Consider the following 20,726-nt stretch of genomic DNA (forward strand, 5'->3'; position numbering starts at 1 on the left):
TATCGAATAGTTTGAAACTGATTTATTTTTCCTCCGGAAAAAAAGTCCTCACTTCCGTTGTGCTGAGCTTAATGCTAATGCTGAGGTTATGTCAACGTGCTGCGGTTAATTTCGTCGCGCTTCGGGTAATGCCGTTGCGTTTTTCCATTTGCATGTAGTGTGAGCCCTGTCGGCCACCGTAGTCAGTGGCGGTTCTACACTAACTTACTCCCTGGGCGAGTAGCCCCACCAGCGTCCCCCCCCCCCCCCCCCACACACACACACACATACAAAATTTGACAACATGCTGTTGTGTTCCCTATCTTCTATTTAGCCATTTTACTCAAAAAATGCATGAATTTTCTAGACTCGTATTACAGGGGGGTCAAACTCAGTCACACAGGGGCCTAAGTTAAAAACATGCTTAAGGTTTTGGGCTGAAGAAGATAAACATTCACTGAACACACTAAAGCTAAACTTTTAAACCTTTTAAACTGAACTTTTTGAACATAAAATGAATAAAAACAGGAACATTAATCCAGAACAACTCAAGTTAAAACTTAAATAACTTGTAATATTTTGTTCTCCATAGAAATATATTCTGTCAAAATTATACAAATATGAACATGCTGCAGGACAAAACAAAGAAAGCCTGGAAATATTAATAAGAAATTACATATCAAATAATTCCATTTTTTTTGCTCTTTCATCATTTTTTAGAGCATTATTTTTAGAGCTGGACTCCTGCTTCATTTTTAGCAATAATTTCTTAATGTGTGACGTCCTGTGTGTGTCTTTGTGAAAACATATCAGAGGGATTAGATCTAAAAAAAAACTTATTGTGATTAATATGTTTAGGTCTTATAAAACATTAAAGACTAAATCTTAGAACTCATCAGTAGGATTACTCCAAAAATATTTGGCATTTCCCTAAATTTGTGCAACACCAACAGCAGAAATCCTCCAAAAAAACTCAATCCATAAAAAATGGTCTGCGCTCATCCCCCCTCCCCTTCCCTCTGACACACGCGGCTCCGTCTCTATGACGGGAGGCGCAGCTGCGGGTCAGAGTTGATTGTCAGATAGAAAAAGACTCCCAATCACCTGTTAGTGTGATTCAGCCAGCCACCGGTGAGTTGCGCTCCCCTCTCGAGTTTTTTGACTTATGTTCCAAAGACTACCGCAAAGAGGTGTGGCCGCAAGCGTCTTGCAGCAGAGGGCGGTGGTCACGTGCGCGTCGGGTCTGCTGTGTCGGAGCAAAGAATTGTGGGAAATAATCCCCATTGCCTGCTTTTGTCGAAATTGGGTTGAGCACGGATGTTTGTTCTGCCTAATTCCATTTCATGTGCCTGTTTTACGTTGTAAAAGTTATTCTTTTTTTTTTTTTGCACCATAAGTGTGAAGAGGAAATAGGAGGAAGACATTCTTAAGAGTCTGATGTGTCTAAATAAAAGCATTAAGTGTCGGCTACTGAAGCAATTTCAAATTAAAAGCTCCAAGATTCCTCTTTGAATATAGAATGTAGCACATTATGTGTAACGCAACAGGCACGGTAAAGGCCGCCCCCTATGAAGTGCCGCCCTGGGAAACCGCCCACATCGCCCATATCAAAAACCGCCACTGACCGTAGTTCTCCCTAACTGATCACAAACTGAATGGTCGCTCACTTGCAGCGCTCCCTTCCTCCTTAAAAGCGCTAAACACACAGCACACACACAGACGCTGCGTGTGCCGTCTCCTTTCTTCCTTTCTATGCGCTAGAAAACGGAGCTGCTTTCAGCACACACACAGACAGACTTGCGGGTCTCCTTTCTTCATATGCGCTGGCAAAAACCTGCTCCTTTCAGCACATACACAGACACACACACAGAACTGCGCGAGTCTGTCTCTGCATTTCTCCTCCTATGCGCTAACGAGAGCAGCAGTTTAAAGCAGTGGGCCAGCTGTTTCTCTGCTCACTCCCCTGTACTGAAATGTTTGAGGGTTATGAGGTAGAAGGAGCAGAGAAGGCTTTAAAATGTAGAAAGTTGCACTGTGTGACGTATGCGAGTTGTTAGTTATTGCGAGATGCACACTAGGAGGCGTTGTTGGACATGTGGCTGAAGTGCAAGGTGAATGGCGAGTCTGTTATAATTAAAGCCTGTTCAAACATCGGAGGTCATCCTGACTCATCAATATTACACACTGCAGTTAGGTTCCACTTGGCCTTCACGTCTCTCTCCCTCCCTCACTCCTTCTTCTTCTGCAACCCGCAACTTCACAATAGGCGCACCGGCTCATAGGGCGCCCCCTGCTGGCGGAAGAAAAATTATGACTTTTAAGTGCGCCTTATAGTCGTGAAAATACGGTAGTTTCTGTGAGTCATAGTTTATTCTAAGATCATTAACGATCCTTAAAAAAGCCTTTTAAAAGAGCCTCCTGCTATTCTGCTTCAGACGCTTAATGTCATCAGTCTTCCATGGTGTTTTAGGAGTGGTTCTTAATGTTTTTGTCCTGAATATAGCCACTGCATCTATGGAAGACTGAAGTCTGTTATTAAAATGATCAACAATAAAATTGTGGATTGGTTGTGTGACATGTAAGGGTTAATGGCCGACGAAGTGTGCGGTTACTACTTTTTAAACGCACGCCGTGGAAGCCTGAACCGTCCTACGCGAAGCGAAAAAGTAGTTAAAAGGAGTAACCGCACACTTCGAAGGCCATTAACCCGTTTATACCATGGTCATTTACAAAAAATAATATTTTTCAATCAGTTTTAGTACTTTATTCTTGTTTTTTTTTCAGTTTAAATCACTTTTTCACAAAAAGCAGACTATGTTTTATGTGTTGCTGCGCGTTGTCATGACTACAAGTTCAGGTGCGGAGCCTGCACTGTAGCGGAAAAATGTAGGATCATATGGTGATCGTCATTATAAAATAATCAAAGCGTCATTGTGCACCTTACCGCTAGTTATTGTCCAGATGATGAAGCAAAGCGTTTAAAGAAACAAATACACAAGTAGCTTCCAAGATTTTATTATAAGAAATCTCTAACAATAAAGCTGAACATTAGCTGTCAACAACAACAAAAACGGTTTTATTAATTAATAAGTTATTTTACATCGAGCCTGTTAACTTTGAACCGAACAAAAAAGTCGGCTTTAGGAAGACAGAATTATTTATTTAAAATTAAATTCAACATTGCCATTGATCGTAAAATTTGACAGAGATACTGGCATGTCCATCATATTGCTGTTCGAAGGACCGATATGTACTTTTTGTGGACCCTGACCACTGCTTGTGGCGACGTTGCGGGACGACAAAATGTTGCTCCATTCTCTCCTCTCCTGGAGTGACGGAGCCTGCAGACTGCTTTCACAGCGGTGCCCCGTCACAGACATGATCTGGCGTGATTCCAGACCGGCGTCTGAGAGTCGACCCACAGCCGTGCTCCGCAGGCTGTGGTTTGTGTAAATCTGCGACAGACCCACCTTAAAAAAAAACAATCATAAACATGCAGGCAATTTACAAAAGAGGAAGAGCTATGTAGATGCACAGACCTCTTCACTAATTTTTTTTAGCATTGCTCCCAGGTAGTTGACACCCATCGGTTCCCTGGAGTACCAAACCTCAGCTGCTGCAGTGACGGAGCGCTTCGGATGCAGATAAAAAGATTTTGCATCTGGGGGACATTTAGAGATGTATTTCTTGAAACTTTGTATTGGGCACAGAGGATCCCCGGGTCTTGCAAACATAAAACCTCTTAGGTTTTGCTTGTGTGGGTCGTTTGGAGTTTTGTGATTTTTAGTGTCCGGATTATGTGATAGGCTGAGGTATTCCGCGCCTGCCTCGTCTCTGTGGATGCTGAAAGATGCCATGGTCAGCTCACGGCACCCCTCCCTCCCACGTCGAGCCAAACACAGCTGGATGTCAAACCACACCTTTCTGACGAGGCCGAGGGGCGTGTCGGGAGACAGCGCAGATGAGCATCTGATTTTCTCCAGGTCCGACTCAGGAATACGAGGATGGTGGGAGCTGGTGTCTTTCCCACTCTTTCTGTAGCGCTTCATTATTGCCTTAAAAACCGCATTGCTGCTCTTGAACACGGTGTCGCTGATGATGTTGACGTCTCTTAGGTGGCGATTGATGCCGGCTCTCAAGCTCCTCAGACTGGCAACACTGTACTCTCCTCCTTCCTTAGTGGACTGAACAGACGCATAAAAAAGCCGCAGACTCTCATTGAGAGTGGTGGCAGTGTAGTTTTCAAAGTTAATATCCATGTTTTTTTGAGTCAGGAATTCTCGAAATATATTAACTGCCCATTTCGTGATTTTCTTTGTGTTTACCTCATCCTTGTCATCTTCCAAAAAGTTCAATTCTTCCGGTGACACTTCCTTGTGTCTCCTCTCCCTCTTTTGATGTTCTTGTCTCTCTTTCTCTGTGGCTGCATCCCAGTCATCAAAATTATCAAATTCACCGAACAAGTTAACAACAAAATCACTCATGTATTTTGATGTGTTGTTGTAAACTGTGAAATAACGTCTTTTAACGTATGTTTTAAGTTTATTCTAGCGCAGTGATATGTGACCGGAACTTCTTTTTTCACCGTGCGGTTATCAGGTTTTAACGCATACCCAGCAGCCAATCAGAATCGAGTATTCACCGGGACCATGGTATAAACTGCTGATAATCCCTGCTGTTTAGAAGATTCAAAAACTCACAGCCATAGATATCATCATTCTTGTCAACATGCAAATTAAAATCACCAGTTATTAAAATCCTATTGTACCTAATATGAATATTCATTGTTGTGAGTAATATCTGATGTGAGCACATCAGTTTTGTGACTGATGTGTCAATTGGGCGAAAACTTTTTTTTTTAATTTATCTATTAATTTGTTTATTCTTTGTTTTACAATCTTAACTTATTCTTTTTATATTTCAGGTGTTTTAGGCTTTTTATACATTAACTTGTTTACATTTTTTAGATTTTAGCTGTTTTTATAACAAACTTTTCTTTTTATCACTTTTATATTTTAGACGGTTTATGCGTGTTTTCTCACCCTTAGCTGAGGTATTTGTGTCTATGCTGACACCCAGGCCAACAGGAGGACAGAGCGGACGGCACCTTCTTGGTTCTCTCCTCTTAAGGTTTTTTCTTCTTTAATCATTTCTCTTTTACTTGTATTGTATTTATTTATTTTTAGCATTGGTGTTTTTGCATCCTTGTTTGTTTTTATGTACAGCACATTGAGCTGTTTTCTTAACATGAAAGGTGCTTTAGAAATAAATTAATTTGAATTTGAATCTAACATGTGAGGCACGTGGATATGAATGGAAATGATTTGAATGTCTATTGGTGATGCAGACTGCTACATGACGCTGTCTCCCTTCAGTTTATTTACATGCAATTTTATGTAACCTCACAAAAAAAAATATATTCTTTCTAAATGGGGATTTATTTTTTTATATCTATTAAAATGTCAGTGCAAAGGCAACTGTAATTTTTTTAAAAATTACCGTATTTTCCGGACTATAAGTCGCTGCGGAGTATAAGTCGCACCAGCCCAAAAATGCATTATAAAGTAGAAAAAACACAGATAAGTCGCACTGGACTATAAGTCGAATTTTGACCGGAAATGTATTTGACAAAATCTGAGAGCAAGAACTAATAACTTGCAAAACCTCATATGACACAATCATAGCAGACTGTTTATCTCATAATTTCACAGTAATTCTTTCTCATATTTATTTATTTATTTATTTATTTCATGAAGCATCATTGGCCAAATAATACTTTATTTTCATCCTGTATTTGTAGAAACAGTTGTCATTTTTATTGCATTTCTGAATCTATGAAATCATTGGAAAATAGAATATTATGTTGTTAGCCTTCAAGGTCTTACTGTAAAAAAAAGTTTGCTGATTCTCTGAGTCACTTAATATACTCTTAACACTTAACATACCTCATACATCAAATTGACCCAGGCACATCATCTATGTTCCTCACAAATGAACATAACAGGAGGGTTAACAATGTATTTATTTCAATTTATTTCTAATATAAGTCGCTGCGGAGTATAAGTCGCCCCCTTGCCAAACTATGAAAAAAAGGGCACGGAAAATACGGTATATGATCACATTATGTTTGATAAAAAAGATTAACATTACATTGATGTTTTCTGTAGCTCCACAAAAAGTGAACATGTTGAAGCAGTGGCGGTTCTACACTAACTTACCCCCCCCCCCCCCCCCCCGCACACATACCAATTTGACGACATCCTTTTGTCTCTATCTTTATTTAACATTTTACACAAAATAAATGAATTTTATAACTCGTACTACAGGGGTGTCAAACTCAGTTTAACAGGGGGCCTAAATTAAAAACACGCTTTAGGTTTCGGGTCGAACAGGTTTAATGTTATTGAACACACTAAAGCTAAACTTTATAACCTTATAAACCTTTAATACTGAACTTTCTGAACATACATATGAATAAAAACAAACAGGAACATAAATCTAGAACAAATCAAGTTATACCTTAAATAATATATATTTTGCTCTCCATAAAATATATTCTGTCAAAATTATACAAACATGAAGATGCTGCAGAACAAAACAAACAAAGCCTGGAAATTTTAACAATAAGAAACAAATGAAATCATTCCATTTTCTTTGCTCCTTTTGTTATTTTTTTTTAGCTGGACTCCTGGCATCACTTTTATCAATGAGTTCATTTCTTGGTGTGTGACGTCCTGTGTGTGTCTTTGTGAAAAGGATCTGAGGGATTTGATTTTTTTAAAAACCTGTCATTGTGAATATAATTTTTATGTCTTATAAAACATTCAAAACTAAATCATAGAACTCATCACTGGGATTACTCCAAAAATATTTGACATTTTTCTAATTTTGTGCAGCACAAACAGTAAAAATCCTTAAAACATTAATAAACAAATTATTGTTTATTTCTGATCTCATAAAGTGCAGCTGTTTTCCTGCATTACCTGCTGTCGTTATGTCAAATATTGACACCAACTAAACCCCAGAAAAGACACGTCATAAAAATATCTACAATAGTTGGTAAATAATAACATTATTAACATCAGCTGAGTGATGCAACAGCACGCCATGATCCAGGTGTTGCGTTATTGAGGCTGCGTTCCTCGCAGCCTGCGCTCATTATGCCTCCCCTTTCCTTAGCTAAGACAGGAGCGCGCGGATTGGCGGGGGCGCCAATTCGCTGGTTTTAGGCCATTCCAAAGTCTGTGAAATAATAGGTAATAGAAAACCGATAGTGGCGCAATTTTTCTTTTCTTCCAAGCACGCTGCCCTCCATTGAAATTTGCGCCCGTATTGCCCGTGCCTAAAACCACTACTGAGTTGAAGTTTTATTAGTTTTCATATTGTCTTAAAGATTGAAAACTGTAACAAAAATGTTTTATTTCTTTTTAGATGATTTAACTGTTTTAGTTGAATTGTGACTGTTGGCCACTCCACCTTAATCCTGCTTCTTAAGTGTTGCTATTACTTCCTCTTAAATTTAACGTGTGAAATAATCCAGACCTTATTAGAAAAGTGTTTCAATTAGAAACATGACTTGGACCAAACTCTGGGATGTTTGGTTTTTAATAAACACAAACCTTGAAGGAGAACTAAACTGTTGACCTCTGATTTCATCAAGAAGAATTAAAAACAGTTTAATGTGTGTTTGTTGTGGTTTTTAAGACGTTTAACAGGGAAGACTCGTTTTACGCTGAGACGCTGTCAATGCAAAATATCCCACTAAAACATTCCTACTACCATAAACGAATGTTACATTGCTGGTCACTCATTTAAAAACACGTTTTTTTCTCCACACAGATGGAATAACGGAAACATTACATATATACATGAATCTTTATTTTATCCATCTTGGTTTACTTAAAACATCCTTCTGGTTCATCAGATCTTTGATGTGACATGAAGAATTCTGCCTCAAATATAGCATCAAAATATCTAAAATTGAGTTTAACATTCTTTTAAAAGAAATTCTCAAGTGTCTTACTATGTAATTCAAAAGAGATCATCATTGCAGAGTCCAACTTTATTACCAATTGACCCAACTAACATAGAAATAGGCCAAATTTGTTTTTCTTCACGTAACACAAATCGCTGTATACGCTCACTCTTTCAGAAGGATGTTGTTTCCATTCCCTATGTAGTTCCTTATTGGAATAATTTAGTTTACCATTTAGAATGGAAAAAGATCTGGAATCTACCAGCAAAATATTTTTCAACCAATAAAGTGAGAGAAATTTCCTTTAAAGTAATCCATAAATTCTACCCATCAAAACTGTATCTGCAAAGGTCCAAAGAGGACACTGATGTAACCTTCTGTTTTTGTCAAGACGACCCTGAAGATGCTGTACATTTATTTTGGTCATGTCCCTTTACTCTCTGGTCTAAAGTTTGTCATTTCCGCCCACATAGACTCAGACTTCCTTCCGCCTTTACTTAGAACATTTTATGTTTGGCCTCACCCACTGTCTATATCATAAAAAAGAACAATTATACATCATTGATCTCTTTTTGTTTTTTTTGCAAATGGAAATAAATCCAAAGTTACAAATCACATTCATCATTTTTCTATCTTTATCAATGAGTTCAAACAATACATGAACACAATAAGAAACTCTGACAATGAGGAAGCCATTAAAACATTCGATCTGTTGGTCAGTTTCAATGTCTGTGTGTAAAATGTAATAATAACCCCCTGGTTTGATCCTTTCCTGTTGCTGTCTTGCACTGTTCTGTATTAGATTGTTGCATTCAATAAAGTTTGAAAAACATAAAAGACAGACGCTGTCACTTTAAGCCTATGCATCATGGGAGATGTAGTGAGAAACCGCTGCAGATGCCAGACAGACTTCTCTGAGCTTCATTGTTTTGTTCACTTGTTCCACGGTCTGATACCGGATTCTGTGGAAAGCTACACCGCTAAAGACGAGCTTTAGCTGGTATTTTTGTTGGAACTGAGATATTTTATGAGCAAAATCGGAACAAGGAAGTGAAGACTTTAACCACTTCTGATTGGTCAGACTGATGTTGTATGATTAAGCCTCCAAGAATGATTGGTGGAGACAGTTCAAGGGGTGGGACTTTTCTGAAAACAGCGCGGAAGCTGCGGCTAAATTGCAGTACCGTCATTCTTATCAAAATGTCTTTAATAGAATCAAATAAACACAAAAAAAAAATAATTTTATGATCTTTCATATTCCTAATGACTCAGTGTTTTAACAGGGCCTGTTTGGATGAACAAACTGAACGCCTACATCAGTGACATCAAGACCTGGATAACAATTAATTACCTCCTCTTGAACCCAGAAAAAACTGAGGTCATTATACTTGGTCCTAAAAACCTCAGAGATACTCTGTCTGCTCAGATAGTCTCCCTGGATGGCATAAGTATAGCCCCCAATTCCAGTTAGAAACCTTGGGGTTTTATTTGACCAGGATTTATCATTTAAGGCTCACATATCTCAGGCGTGTAGAACTGCCTTTTTTCACCTGCGCAATATTGCTAAGATCAGAAATATACTTTCTAAGAGTGATGCTGAAAAACTCATCCATGCATTTGTTACGTCGAGGCTGGATTACTGTAACTCCTTGTTAGCAGCGTGTCCTAAGAGTTCCTTAAGAAGTCTCCAGCTTGTTCAGAACGCAGCTGCTAGATTGTTAGCTGGAACCAGCAGAAGAGATCACATCACTCCTGTGTTAGTTTCGCTCCATTGGCTCCCAGTTGATTCCAGAATCAAGTTCAAGATCCTCCTGTTAACCTATAAGGCCTTACATGGAATGGCCCCGTCCTATATTAAGGACCTCATAGTCCCTTACCATCCAATGAGAACACTTCGCTCGCAAAATGCAGGACTGCTTGTGGTTCCTAGAATTAGTAAAAGTACGGTTGGAGGTAGAGCGTTTAGCCACCAAGGCTCTGTCTTCTGGAATAAACTCCCAGCTCATGTAAGGCCGCCTTTACACTGCAGGTCTTGATACCCATATCCGATTTTCTGACTATATCCGATTTGTTTGACGACCCGCTTACATCATCTTTTAAAAGTGACCCGTATCTGATTTTTGCATTTACACTATACAATGCTGAAACTATCAAACGTAGACATTCTGAGGACTACGTAGCAGTATTTCCGCATTCCGCGGACCTTTTTCAGACTTTTGTGACTGCGGTTGTCATGGAGGCAAGGCGGCGACGGAAGGAGGCGTTGCCTTGGGCGCTCCTGAGGGGATGCATGGGGGAGTAAAAATGAGGGCTGGTCGGCCGTCTTATGTGCTCTCTCTGAGTTTTGAATGAGGAAGTGTTTGCAGGCGTGCTGTCCGAACAGTTTGATCCAAGTGTTGAACCTTTCCTGCGCGATGACTTCTCTTTTCCGAACATGGTCAGAAACGCACGGGAGATTTCCTCTGGGTTCTCTTTTCTGTTCTGAACCCTCAGCCTCACCCAAAGACTCCAAAACTTTTGGGGGAGACATCTTATTTTTAATTTACGGTTCTCCGACAGTCCCCCGCTCCGCGCTCACAGGAGAGAGGGGGGCTCTCTCCTTACACACACACACACACACACACACACACACACACACCCACACACCCACATCCGATTCGTTTCCGATTTATTTCCACATACGAGATCTGAGAAAAACGGAATCCATGCGCTTTTGTCCTGCTTACACATTCACCGATCATATCCGATCTGTGCCACGTGAGAGGAAAAAAATCGGAATTGGGTCACTTGAACAATGCAGTGTAAAGGCGGCCTAAGAGAGGCCGATTCAGTTTCTACATTCAAAGTTAGACTGAAAACATTCCTCTTTGGACAGGCTTATTGTCAGACTAGTTAGTCAGAGACTATTTAACTTAATGTTAATTTGTTTAAATTAAACTTAATAACTATTTCTTTTAAAAGGCTGCTAGAAGTTGTAGCTGGGGTAACTATGGTGCTCTGGGGTTCGGTCCTCTTTTCTTTTCTACTTCTACCCTTCCTCTCCTCTATTCTTGATCATAATTTATCATTTAGTTCTCCATACCTCTGTTTGGTACAGTGCGATTCATGTATTGTCCCTGTTTTCCTCTCCCCTCCTGGGGAGTGGGAGTGCTTCCAGACTCCTGTTGGCTCATCCGTGCTCCAGTTCCTGACCGTTTACCTCGCCTTTGCTCCTGCTCCTACACCTGGCTGTGGATCCTGCCTCTGGCTCATCTCTGGCTCGTCTCTGCTCTGTACCTGACCGAGTACCTCGTCTCTGCTCCTGCTCCTACACCTGGCTGTGGTTCCTGTCTCCGGCTCGACTCGTGCCTTTGACTGTCCCCACAATCACGACTGGATGAAGCTCGTCTGCTGGAGTTTAGTATAGCTTAGTCACTTTGTTTGTTCATTTTACTATATTCCTATTGAACTCTTTGTATTCGTGATCCTTTTGAGTTCATGTTTTACTTCGAAGCCCATCGAGACGACTGTTGTTGTGATTTTGGGCTATACAAATAAAATTGAATTGAATTGAATTGAACACAGAACTGATATCCTGGAGATCGTAAATGTTTTTAGATCAGTCAATCAGGGCAATTTCCCACGGCACACCTGACCATCTCCCACAGCACACTGGTTGAAAAACACTGCTCCATAGGCATGCTTTTAATGATTTTACTGGTTCTTAAATTTAAACTTGTGATTTTATGGATTTGATTGATTTTAACCGCTATCACTGTTTTGTGTGTGTGCTGGATTTTATTTTGTCGTACTGTATATTGTTTTTAATCCTGATATTTTGTCTTATGTTAATTGTACAGCACTTTGTAATCTGGATTTCAAAAAGTGCTTCATAATTAGAGTTTATTATTATTTTTACTAAGATCAGCTGACCAGCTGCTCCCGGATGTTCCAAGGACATGGCAGAAACTCAGAGGGGATGGAGCATTTGCTGTTGCTGGCCCCAGCTTGTGGAATGCACTGCCTATGCAGGTTAGCCAGGCCCGTTTATTGAATGATTTTAAATTCAAATTAAAAACTCACTTTTTAATTTTATTGATTTTTAATACTTTTGTATTATGTTGTTTATTTTAGTTTGTTGTTTGTTTTTATCTTTCATTGTTAAGCACTTTGGTCAGCTTCTGCTGTTTTTAAAAGCGCTTTATAAATAAAGTTTACTTCACTTTATTGACATATGGTTCATCACTAAGGCAAAAAAATGCAACTGGAAATAGAGCTTAGTGATGTGGCTAAAAAATATAATCACAGCGCTTTTGTGGTAAAGTACGACGGAGTATTAGGGCCACCAAAAAAAAAAAATTAGAGCCACCAAAAAAAAAAAAAAAGTAAAATTACGAGATTTTATCTCGTAAATTTAGGAGATAAAAACTCGTAAATTTACGACTTTTTATCTCATAAATTTACGACTTAAAATCTCATAAATTTACGAGAAAAAAGTCGTAGATTAAGGAAAAAACACTGAAGTTGTCCGTTTATCGGAACCTAGCTTGAAGATGAAGTATGTGGAGCCTTTTGTGAAGCTTCATTTCCGGATTATTATAGGTTTAAAACAAAGAGATTTTGAACCTTTTGGTGACTCAAAATCAGATTATTTTCCGTGTAGCAGTCTTTCCAGGGTTCAGTAAAGCGGAGTTTAATATGTAAAATAAGGAGCTCAGAGACACGTTTGGGTGTAGAGGATCGCTGCAGCCTGTATTCTCCTTTTCATTCACATTTTCTGAAGTTCATTTGTCTCATTACGTCATGAACCTGTCATCCCAACACCAATGCGGAAGTAAACAGTGTTACAAACGCCCCCTCCTGCAGATGAAATGTCCCGTTTCAGCATAAAACAATAAAGAGGAATGAAAATAGTGTTTTATATTAGCTTTGGAACGTTGAAAATGCCAAAAAAGTGCTCCTCCTTTTGTGTGACGGAAGCGTCACACAAACGTAGAGTCTTGTCTTTGGTGGAGAAAGGATTCAAGCAAACAGCTGCAGGGACACCGACGATGGCTTCATCGGGCTGCAGAGATCCTGCAAACCAACCATCAATAAATAAAACTTTAATGAATCGTAAATCAAACAAATGACCTTCCAGACATTTGGAACGTTATCAATAAACATTCAGCTCACCTGTTCAACAAAGTTTAGTCGGTCTGCTCTGCTGCTGCACGGCGTTCACCTGCTGCTCTGCATGCTAACTTCCACTGTAATATCCTAAAATTACGACTTTTTTTCTCCTAAATTTACGAATTTTTATCTCCTAAATTTACGAGATAAAATCTCGTAATTTTACTTTTTTTTTTTTTTGGTGGCTCTAATTTTTTTTTTTTTTTTGGTGGCCCTAATACTCCGTCGTAGTAAAGCATACTGTGGCTGCTTACATAAATTATAGCAGTTATAACTCACCAGATGAATCAATTTCAGACAACCGTGTGACAGGCTTTTAAAATGCAAAGCGAACATTCACAGCACATTACAAAAATTTTGATTAAAACATTTTTATGACATAAACTTAACATAAATAATCAAATGGTTTTCGGAGTTGATGAATACTAATTATTAGTTATGGTACCAAATTCCTGAAGGCACTGAAAGAGAGTAAAAACAAAATCTACAAGTGTTTCCAGCCCAAAAGGAAACTAGAATAGTCTTGACTCAACACTATGAGACAATAGTATTGAAATAAAATCTTAAAACACACTTCTGTCTGCAGTGGTTGACCTCAGCACAACATATGATAAATGAAAAAACTGTTAATTCCTTTTGTCTTTGTTCAGATTTTCAGGAACAAACTACCGGTAAACAGGTCAGAACCTCTCTTCTGCAATCTAATAGCCAAAGCATCAAATTTAATATTCTGCTAAATAATTTGCAAATTGAAAAGAACGTTACTTCCTTAAAAAGATGACAAAAATGTTGTTGGAAACCACATCTTTAAACTATAATGAGATCTACTGCAATACTGTCTAAAGCTGATAGGAACTGTTATAGGGGAAGAAGAAGTTGTTTATTCAGAGATATGCTGATCTTCTTTACATTTAAAATGAGCCCTGGCTCCATTTAAGCTCGTTCTGCTTTGATGCACAGTAGAATTTGATGTTGAAGGATGGAGGAGGAGATCCAATACTCCTCTGTGGTTTTCAAAGATGGAGCTCCAGCTCCAAAAAGTAAGTCTCCTGATTTGATCAATTCATCCACATTTATACTTTTAGAATTTTAACAGAAAAAAAAAATGTTTTGTTTTTTGGTCCAGATATCTTCTCTCTATTTTAAGAAAAACAAAAAATAACTATCAGGCATGCATTTAACAGATCTGTTTCAAAGTTAATTAGTATTAACAATATATTTGACATCTATGGTGTATTTTGAAATGGTTTCAGAGTTTTAGAAAAAAACATGCTCATTGTCACTGTTTTAGGTAGATTTGTGTTTTGACTGAGTTGTCAGTTTTTGCAGGTTTTCCATCAACTTTTTTTTTAGCTTTTTTTTCTTAAAATTTGTATTTCAAATTTATTGTTCGCATATGAATATGTTTATCAATTAGTAGTTGGTAAATGGTGTATACTTGTATTGTCTTGATTAAGGCTCATACTGCCATTGTTGGCTTTTTGCCTGGAGGTGGAAGTAACAAGTATTTGATTTAATCCATGTTATGCTGTCAATATATCACTGTTACAACAGGGGTTATGAATCTTCAGACATACCAGATGTATATTTGAATAAATCCCTTTTGTAATTTATCCCAAACTTTATTTATAATAATCATAATTGTTTTATGTTGGACCGGACAGAAAAGAAAAGGAGGGAAGAAGAGAGAGGGATGTTAGAGAGGGGAGAGGGATGGAAGGGTGATTATGGAAGGGTAGGGGGGTAAAGTTTTTATGTCCCACTTGAAAGGGGAAAGCATCCACAGAGTTTTACGAGCAGGGGGGTATTCCAGGAAGCAGGTTATGCTAGCTCCCACGGTAAGTTTGAGGCTAAGGAAGTTGATAACCTCAGCTTTCGGTTCCAGAAATGGAGGTATGTTTCAGGGTAGGTCAAGTTGCCATAGCAACTCATGCTCTGAACATAACCTGGTCGGGAGCAGGTTTAGTTGAAGGTTAGTTTGTTTACAGAGAGGTGAAGCAGCATGGCGTGTCCATTTGAAAATGATTTAGGGGATGAAGAAGCTCAGATAATACTTTTTCCACCGTGAGAGGGTGATAAGACCACATATGGTTATTTGCTTCAGTTAAGATAAATCATTTGTTTGTTAAGTCAGTTTAAAAATAACACGTAGTTATCAGACAGTTATTTTACTTTCATTCAAATTAATTCAAATCTTTGGTGCTGCTGTTAGGGCGGCACCGCAAGGGATTGTGGGATACCATTTCCTTTGCCTGTCTGGACGGTTTTTGGTTTAAGTGTGGGTTTTTGACCAAATGTGTTTAGTTGTTTAGCTGTTTTACTGTGTTTTGCTGAGTTATTTTCTGCTACTGTGCTTACGTCTCTGCACCATGAGTTAGAGTGAAGGAGAGGATGATGAGTTTATATAGCTTCCCTACCAAGTTCTTCTTTAATGACAATGATGGAAAATCCTTTAATGAATTTGTACGCAATGCGCATTTCATTCCCGTCCTTTTTATTGTTATAAAAATGAGCATATCTGCCGGCTCATACTTAGACATATGAGAGATCAAGAAATATAATTATTTAAGATGGAAAAAATATTATTTGAATAATAATATGACATTTAGTTAGATAAATACATAAACTTGAGTTGTATAAAAAATTATTGAGTTTTATAGACGTAAGAAATTAGGTTGATTAAATTTAACTCAATTATTTGTTACCAAAAGAAGTATTTCATTTAAGGTGGCAAAATTGGATAAGTTATATGCGTCACAAGGAAAATGGAAATAAGATCAGAAACTCGTGCGTTTACTTTGTCTGTTCTACTACAAGCAGAAACTCTTTTTGCGGATGCAGCCGTGTTACTTTTTTGATGGACGTATAATCTTCCTACGCCGTCATTAAAATCTCAGACTCCGTCTCACTAAAGTATTGCGCTCTTTGGTTCTCCACGCGTTTCCATGGTGACTCCGGAAATCGGCGATCTATTGAGAATGTCTTTATGTACCTTCTGTGCACGTGCGTTAACCCAGGGTTACTAAGTCGAGCATAATTACGCTAACTCATATTCGGTCTTTTGGAACCGACATACCCAGAGTAAGCAAGTTCAGGCGGATTTCAGCCAGAGTTCAGGCTTAAAGCCAGGGTAGTTTAAACATGCTTCCTGGAATCCCCCCAGGACTTCACACACCATCCACACACTTTTCCGTTTGTTCTGTTTTTATTCAATTTCTTAAGAGGTTTCAACAGTAATGGTGAGGTGCTGGTTATGTATGTATGTATGGTGAAAAACCTAAACAAGACATAATATTTTATCAATTTACCACAATAAATACAACAATAAATATATAACATTAATCAACAGTTAAATTCATGATTCCATAATTAATTCAATTTAAACAATTTGTTAAAAATGTAACTTCATAATTACGGGAATTCATTGAAAATACAGCAATAAATATATTTCATAAATAGCAGTGCTCGTATAAATGACATTCAATGATGGACTAAACAAACAGACAAAACAAACCGGTGTAGGTACAATAACCGTTCGGCCTGGAACTACCGTTCGGGGTCCTATTGACTGAAGGAAACGTGACACTACGGTAGCCCCACTTGGACAAACTACGTAGAGTGGAGATCTGCTCGGGCTCTACATATTTTAATTTCACGTTCCCTTTTGTAACCTAAAGTTATTTTCCTTCATAAATTGTGTCTGACAATATTCTTTGTAATTTTTATAAAAAGATTTTGCCACTATCCGCTTGTTATTCCAGTTTAAGTTCAGCCATTATGGCTGAAATGTTGTTAGCACGGCTAAATGTTGTGCTTCCAGGTCCGATCTGCCAATAATAAAGCACTGGGCGCAGGGATTATAAAAATATAAGCAAACATGCATTCAATAATAATCATAACAATGATAAAAGCACGTTTAGAAGACAATGTCGCTCTATAACGGAGCTCTGTTTATTTACAACAGACGTCATAATATTTTTGTCTTTGGTGGTATCGTACTTTGTCCAGACCAGTGGTTCCAAGATGGCGGCCTAGTCGGTCTGTTTTTGCTTCGCTCCGCACCTACTTTAGTAAAAAACAGTTGTGAAAAGCTATATAGCGACGAACCTTGCTATCCAAAAGTTTCACTTTGAATATTTTTTTTTTTTTTTTTTTTTTTCAACTTGTCCTGTCCAACAGCTAGGCAAACAGATGAGAGCTGAGGGCCTCTTGTGTTGGACATATTTTATTTTAACAAGAGGGGTTATTCATCTTCAGACAAACCAAAGGTATGTCTGAATAAACCCCTTTTGTAATTGAGGCCAAACTTTATTAATTTCAATCATGTTTGAAAATCTTTGGTGTTGGACCGGACGGAAAAGGAAAGAGGGGAAGAAGAGAGAGGGACGTTAGAGAGAGGGGGGGTAGGAGGGTGATAATCGGAGGGGAAAGGGGGTAAGACCATGAAGCAGCATAGAGCAGACAGGCTTACTGGTTGTTTATCGTTACGGTACGGTTCAAATGTAGTACAAAAAGGGCGGGGCCTGTTCACACACACTCAAATATTATCAACACACCTGCTAGCCGCAAAAATGTCCACATGTCAACATGCACACAAAACAGATAGTGTTCACGAACGCATACCTATGCCTTTAAACCAACTAGTGTGAAATCTTTCATTCATTCAATCATGCAAACTATTAGTGCAAAGGTCAAAGGTGAGCTAACACCTGTGCTCAGGTGAGTGTTTATGTTCTTCTAAAATGGATGGTGGAATGTGAAAAGAAGGAGGAGGAGCGCCCAGCCACCCCCACACCCATACCCCCGCCGCAGCAGCAGCGGCAGCCGGAATTCCCCCAACGCCACACGGGAACAGGCAGGGAACAACCGCCCCCCGGGCGACCAAGACCGCCACCCAGGCCAGGGCCAGCAGGACCGCCGCGAGGCCCCCAGAGCCAGAGAGCAGGGAGGCGCAGAGGGAAAGAGAGCGCCGCCCCAGCCCAGCCAGGAAAGCAGCCCCCCGCTGCGCCGGAAGAGCCCAACGCAGGGCCCCACCGGAGAGGGACGCCCACAGCCCCAGACGAGCACCCCACCACCACCCAGGAGTTCCGGGCATCCCCCCGCCCCGACCCCAGGTACGAGCCAGGACCCCCCAAGGGAGACCCGCTCCGCACTCCAGGCAGCCACCCACCCGGCCCACGGTTGGTCCAGGTAGGAGCAAGGCAGGGGCCCGCCGCCCCTGCCCAGGAGGGGGGAACCCCGGGGAAAAAAGGGCGGCCCACAAGGGGTGTTATAAATATGGCCCGACCAGGCTCGGCCATGTTGGAAGTTTGGCGGGGCCCAGCGCCCAGGGGCAAGGACCAGGACCCACCCCCCAGGGACACGAACACCCCCGGCTCAGGTGTAATATGAACCCCCCCACCGCGCAGAGAGAGCACCGCCGGGCCCAGGGAGCCGGCACCCAAGGGACACGGCCGCCATCGCCAAGGGGCCCACACCCCCCACCAGGGAAGGGGTAGGGGACAGATGGACCCAGGTCCCACCTTCCTTGTCAAATGTGTGTGCGTGTATGGGTGCTTGAGAGGGTGTTTGTGTGCATGTGTGTGTGTTTATGTTTGAATGTATATATTGAAGGGGGAGGGGTGTGTGTACTAAGGGGGGTGCAGTTAAAATTGGCGAGTAGGGCACTAAGGGGACATCTCCTGATTACTCACAGTGATGTCCCCTCACCCTCCACACCAAGGGGCCCTAAATGTCTAAGGTGCGGTTAAAATTGGCGGGTAGGGTGCCAGGAGGACATCTGCTGCTTGCTTGCAGTGATGTCCAAGCACCCCCCCTACCAAGGACCCTACATGTCTAAGGTGCAAATAAAACCGAAAGAGGGGGGGCCCACTCCATACGGCAACCATAGGAGGGGGGCCACTCCCAAGTAGCCCCCCCCCCAAGGCGCATCGCAGGCTAGACCCCCCACCCCCTCACCCTAATATGAGGTTATATAAGGAAGGGGGTAAGTTGGGGACAGCTGGTAGACTGTCCCCCGGTGGTCAAACAGCCGTCCCCCAGCCCACCCCCAGCAAAGGGGCCAGGGCCACCAAGCCCAGGCCCCCACCCCCAGACGCCGGCCCTAGAAGAGCTCTGGTCAGGCCTCGACGGGACCGAGGAGGCCAACCGGCCGAGGCAACCACTGATTGCCTCAGCGGAGACCCCGACCCGTTAGCCCCCCGACCCGTACTAATAATGGGCCCCCCCTCCCCCCCCAGAACGCGCCCCCCCACAGGACAGGGCCGACAAGCCCCCCACCCCACCCCACCCCAGACCCCGCAGCCGAAGCGGGTGACACCCAGAGCGACCGGGGGCCCCGAGAGGGTTGTCCCGTCCCGTCCCAGAGCCAGGGAAGGGCCGATGCCAGCCCCAGGTGCAGATGGGCAGCCCATCCGGCGCCGCTGGGCCCCCCCCACCCGAGCAGGGCCCCCCGCCAACAGCTATTGAGGATAAAATAGCTGGCCTGAACAACAAGGTGGAAGCTGTGGCTAACGATGTTAAAGCTGTTAGCACCAAGATGGCTGTTCTGGAACAACGGGTAGACTCCCTGGAGATGCCTGTTAAACTCCTACAAAGAAGAGTGGATGAGCTTGAATCTTACACAAGAAGATGGAATCTGAAGCTTGTGGGAGTTCCTGAGACAGAGAATGAAAACACCCGCCTTGTTGTTATAAAAATCTGCCAGATGGTCCTGCCTTCAATGAAGGAAAAGCTGGTGGATGTTATAGACACTGTGCATCGACTTGGCAATAAGAGGCAGCCTTCAAGCAACACACGGCCCAGAGCTATTATTCTGCAGTTCATCTCTCGGCTGGGCAGGGATGCAGTCTGGAAGGCGGCGAAGAATTCACCTTACATGAAGGATCACGGTTTGCAGTTCAAGGAGGATTTTTCCAAAGGCGCCAGAGAGAGGAGGCTGCGGCTGTGGCCAGAGATTCAGAAGGCTCGAGCTGCTGGAAAAGTTGCCTACTACGCTGGTGCCAGAGCCTTCATCCAAGGAGTAGGGTAAATCATCATTGGTGATCAATAACATATCTCCGTTTTAAAAAAAGGAGGAGAAGAGGGAAGAAGAAGGAGAAAAAAAAAAAAAAAAGGTTCCATTTGAAGTGTTAACACACTGGACATATGATTGTCGCTTTTCTTGACATTATTATATTCAAAGAGGATGTTGAGTTAATGCCTAAATGTTCTGTGTTAGTCTTATTTTTTTCACACTAGTTTGATTTAATAAGGTGCGACTGCGTTTGCTGTTGACCTATATGTATATATTTTTTTGGACTAAAGATTTTTTACAAGTTAAAAAGGTTCTATTTTTCTACCTATTTTTCTACTTTTTTATGTCGTTATCTGTTTTCTCGTTAAATGCCAGAGGGCTAAGGAATAATGTAAAGCGTAAGGCCTTATTTTTGTTTGCAAAAAACTGACTTTGTTTTTTTTCAGGAGTCTCATTCACTTTCTAAGGATGCCAATTTTTGGAAAGCTCAGTGGGGGGATGACTTTTGGTTTTCGCATGGCACAGAATTCTCTGCAGGAGTATGTTGCGTGAGGAATAATTTTAAGGGGGAGGTTTTGCACACTGATTCTGATACTAATGGTCATT

The 20,726-nt window shown here is 41.0% G+C and overlaps 2 protein-coding genes across 2 annotated transcripts in view; one reads left to right on the plus strand and one right to left on the minus strand.

Moving 5' to 3' along the window:
• The window catches only part of LOC110016710 (natural killer cells antigen CD94-like), a 157,236-nt gene that overhangs the window by 35,255 nt on the left and 101,255 nt on the right, over positions 1-20,726 (plus strand). The gene's annotated exons all lie outside the window — the stretch shown is intronic.
• Positions 3,044-4,240, minus strand: LOC111948906. The gene is made up of 2 exons (XM_023963855.1): positions 3,519-4,240; positions 3,044-3,449 (listed from the first exon to the last, which is right to left on the minus strand). Exons 1-2 carry the CDS (start codon positions 4,236-4,238, stop codon positions 3,138-3,140), a joined length of 1,032 nt encoding a protein of 343 aa, XP_023819623.1. The 5' UTR covers positions 4,239-4,240; the 3' UTR covers positions 3,044-3,137.

The sequence above is a fragment of the Oryzias latipes genome, chromosome 16, assembly GCF_002234675.1.
Source record: "Oryzias latipes chromosome 16, ASM223467v1".
In the NCBI taxonomy this organism is placed as follows: Eukaryota; Metazoa; Chordata; class Actinopteri; order Beloniformes; family Adrianichthyidae; genus Oryzias; species Oryzias latipes.

Excerpts from the sequence above, each read along its gene's own strand:
- LOC111948906 (XM_023963855.1), bottom strand. The coding sequence starts at position 4,238 with ATGGATATTAACTTTGAAAACTACACTGCCACCACTCTCAATGAGAGT. Across the intron at positions 3,450-3,518 it reads TAAAAAAAATTAGTGAAGAG|GTGGGTCTGTCGCAGATTTA; the intron begins GTCTGTGCATCT and ends TTTTTTTTTAAG.